The sequence below is a fragment of the Aethalodelphis obliquidens genome, unplaced genomic scaffold, assembly GCF_003676395.1.
Source record: "Aethalodelphis obliquidens isolate GAN/ISIS:26980383/991018 unplaced genomic scaffold, ASM367639v1 scaffold14, whole genome shotgun sequence".
Classification (NCBI taxonomy): Eukaryota; Metazoa; Chordata; class Mammalia; order Artiodactyla; family Delphinidae; genus Aethalodelphis; species Aethalodelphis obliquidens.
Genome location: NW_020837958.1, coordinates 12,049,448 through 12,052,726, shown reverse-complemented (window position 1 = coordinate 12,052,726; position 3,279 = coordinate 12,049,448). Strand labels below are relative to the sequence as shown.

Here is a 3,279-nt window from a genome sequence, read left to right as displayed (position 1 = left end):
TCTTTTTTCTCTTTAAAAATCATCTACCTATTAACTTTATCAAATTCTCTAAACTTTTATTATTTGGGTGAGTAATCAATATTACTTGGGGAAATAACCTCTCCATGAGATTTATCTGGTGGTTCTTTCTTAGTGCCCTGTTTCGGAGAGCTAAGAAGCAGTGGACTGCAGTTTTCATTAAATCTCTCAAAGAATTGGTTCAAGTGCCTAGCTCTGGTTCATCATCTGTGGACCATATGATGGGGGGGTCCTTTGAAGAAAGTGCATGTGGATAGTTTGATAAAATGTAACAAACGATGTAGATTCTTTTTCTCTTCCTTCATGTCAATGGAGATTGTTTATTTCTTCCTATCTATCTATCTACCTACCTACCTACCTAGCTCCTCACAGCGTTTTCTGTACATGGGCATAGTCAAGTGGCCATCTTAGAGGTGTACAAAGAACATTTGTGTGGGATACAGGTGATTCAGTCTTAATTTTTGGTCAACTACCAAATTGCTATAGTTCACAAAATAATTCATTTAATTTCTTTGAGTGTTAGTTTCTTTACTAGTTAAATTTGTTTTAACTGCTCTATGGATTATTTGTTATCAAAAGTCCTATAAGGGATATAAGCATAGCTTGATTATTATTACTGCTTCTGTGTTTAAGATCCCTTGAATAAAAAATTCAGATCATAAATTCTCATTAAGATAACTGAGTAAAATATTTTCAAAATATAGGTTATAGGTCCTGTATAGGTCTAAATACAATGACTGTAGTTAGAATTGTATTACAAGCACTTTTCCCTGGCACTTCATTCATATAACTAAAAGAAAACATTAGACATTTTCAATAAACAAAACTAGGAATATAAATTTTATCATTGTTATGATTCTTTAAAATAGGTTTAAAAATTTGATGCACTTGAATCTGAAAGGCTCTTGTTGAACTAATCAAACAACCTTCTGAGAAAGGATTTCTTGGCAGGAGTAATAATTTTCCCAGAACCCTTTTTGTGGAGGGATTTCAGTGGAGGCTTTTTTAAGGGTAGAACTCTTTTGGGGGTTTGCAGTGCTCTTGCTATCTCCACATGCTCGTTGCAATAATATTTGTTGCTTCCTTCTGACAGATGGATGAGTGTGCTTTCTGCCAGATCCATACACTGGGCATGGACCCAATGCCCATCTCCATGAGAGCAGTAAATCATGGCAGGTTTGTTGAGCTCAGTTGAATAAAATGGTACCCAAGTGTTGATATCCACATCACAGGTAGGGCAGCATGTAATCCAATAGCCCGTTTCAGACTCATCTTCCTCATCATCTTCATTATAGGTGTCAAATTCATCATCACCATCAAAACTATTTGCTTCTGCACTGAAACAAAATTCTTCTGAGTCTTCAAAGGGAGTGGAGTCCCCTGGGTCTTCTGTTGATGTCTGACTATTTGTGAATGTTTTCTGATCTTCATTCACATCGTCTTCAGCACATTTCAACGTATAGAAATAGAATGCTTCTGAAACAACCTGTTTATTGTCTCCTGGTATGCCGAGGAAAATAGTTCCATTTCCCATGTTGCTTCCAAACCATATCTTGCTGTGCTTAATATCTGGGGTCCAATCTGGGGTTTCCATCTCACGAATTTCCATCTTGTTGTCCTCAAAAGAGATGATGTTGCAGACCATTCTTTTTTGATTTTCAAGCTGATAGCCACCAATGATGACAAATTCATCATTGCTTATTTGAGTCAGGATTGCACTGGAGACAGAGATTCCTCCTGGCATGACTGTGCAATTCACAGCTGGGCTACCCAGAGGGAGATCAACCCTTATTCTGTATAGGTTGGCAGGGCGGATGTTATTGGCAAGTGAATGGCCTCCTAAAATATAAATGGTATCATTTCTGGCAATGGAGACGTGAAAAGATAGCCCATCCTGAAGTTCTGGAAGAATGTATGATGTAGAGCACCCAAATTCAAAATCCACCAAGAAAACATGGGGCAGGCAGTCAGCTACACTGTTCCATTTTTCTGTGGTTCTTTGGGCGGAAGGTATGTATGACCGTCCTCCAAAGAGAACACCCACACTTTTTCCGCGACTATACACCACATCAATGGAATGACCATACCTGCCTTCAGGAACATCTCCTACCAAGTCTTTCTCTGTGCAGCGAAAAGTAACTTTTTTGTTGTTCTTGCAAACAACAGACATGATATAGATCTTATCTGAAAGCTCATTGTTTGGTGTTTTCCCTCCATGGATGATGTACTGATGCTTTTCAGACTCTAAGTTGCCTTTGAATGTGCAAGTGGCTGGGTAACGAAGAGGAGGAAGGTAACAGGAGTCCTTAGAGAAAACTGCAGGCTTCAGTTTGAGATGGTTATGCTTTATATCAAAATGGAAAACTCCAGTGGGGCAGGACCTTTTGGGCCAGCCTTTTTGGCCAAAGAAGAAAACTTGCCCATCAAAATTCATTAATGAGAAGCCTGGTTGAATTAAGGCTATGTTATTACCGACTGTTACCATTTGTAGTGACATATTTTCTGATCGTGGATAGATCTTTTACCTGAAAGAATTACAAAATTTTTTTGCCTTACTACATCCCTTCATATAAAATCACTGTGTTTAGATCCCCTCACACGTAAGATGCATTTTAAGAAAAGAGCTGTCCCACAAGCTCGTAGTGGCCTGAATTCGCAAAATAGCAAAAATTCAGGCAGCTAGGTAAGCAAAGAGAAACAGAACCTTCCAGCTTAAGACCATTCAAGAAGCTGGGACCCGTTTTAGACATGGACTAGAGTCCCTTAGACTTCTGGGAATTGTAGTCCTTTTCCCTTAAAGATTCGCCGCTTGCCAGCAGAAAGAACTACATTTCCCAGAAATCCATTCTCTATGGGATGCGTGGCTACGATAGTTTGTCTCTGTGGCTCCGCGAGAGGAGTCTGTCTGAATAAAGACGCCAAAAATGCGAAGTGACTAGATGGGAGCCAAGACGTAAAACAAGGCAAGAAGAGGTGAGAATGGCTGACGCAGACCCAACATCTAGGTTACGGGAAAGCTGCGGCACCGGGAGCGGCGTCAGGCTACCCCCGCCCGGGTGTTGTTGGAGCGTCTCCTGGGGACTCTTATTAACAGGTGACCCAGTAGGAAGCAGGGCTCCTTGTGGCTAGAGCGGGGTTGCCTGGAAACCGCAGCCCGAAGAGACTCCCGGCCCAGGTGTCCTCACGGACTTCTTTGGAGCTCGAGTCAAAATTGCACCCCCGGGCTTCCCTGGTGGCGCAGTGGTTGAGAGTCCGCCTGCC

The 3,279-nt window shown here is 41.3% G+C and overlaps 2 protein-coding genes across 8 annotated transcripts in view; one reads left to right on the top strand and one right to left on the bottom strand.

The window, feature by feature from the left end:
- Positions 1 to 355: 355 nt before the first annotated feature.
- The window catches only part of RAG2 (recombination activating 2), a 6,964-nt gene continuing 4,040 nt past the window's right edge, over positions 356 to 3,279 (bottom strand). The window contains exon 2 of the mRNA XM_027114962.1: positions 356 to 2,543. Coding sequence (XP_026970763.1) covers positions 932 to 2,515 — 1,584 coding nt within the window. The 5' untranslated portion in view covers positions 2,516 to 2,543 and the 3' untranslated portion in view covers positions 356 to 931. The remainder of the gene's footprint in view (positions 2,544 to 3,279) is intronic.
- Positions 2,864 to 3,279, top strand: part of IFTAP (intraflagellar transport associated protein) — a 59,399-nt gene continuing 58,983 nt past the window's right edge. For 4 of the 7 annotated variants that reach the window (XM_027114969.1, XM_027114968.1, XM_027114963.1 and 1 more), the window contains exon 1: positions 2,998 to 3,112. The gene's annotated coding sequence lies outside the window, so the exon portion shown is untranslated. The other 3 variants (XM_027114965.1, XM_027114966.1, XM_027114967.1) reach the window with 3 other exon arrangements.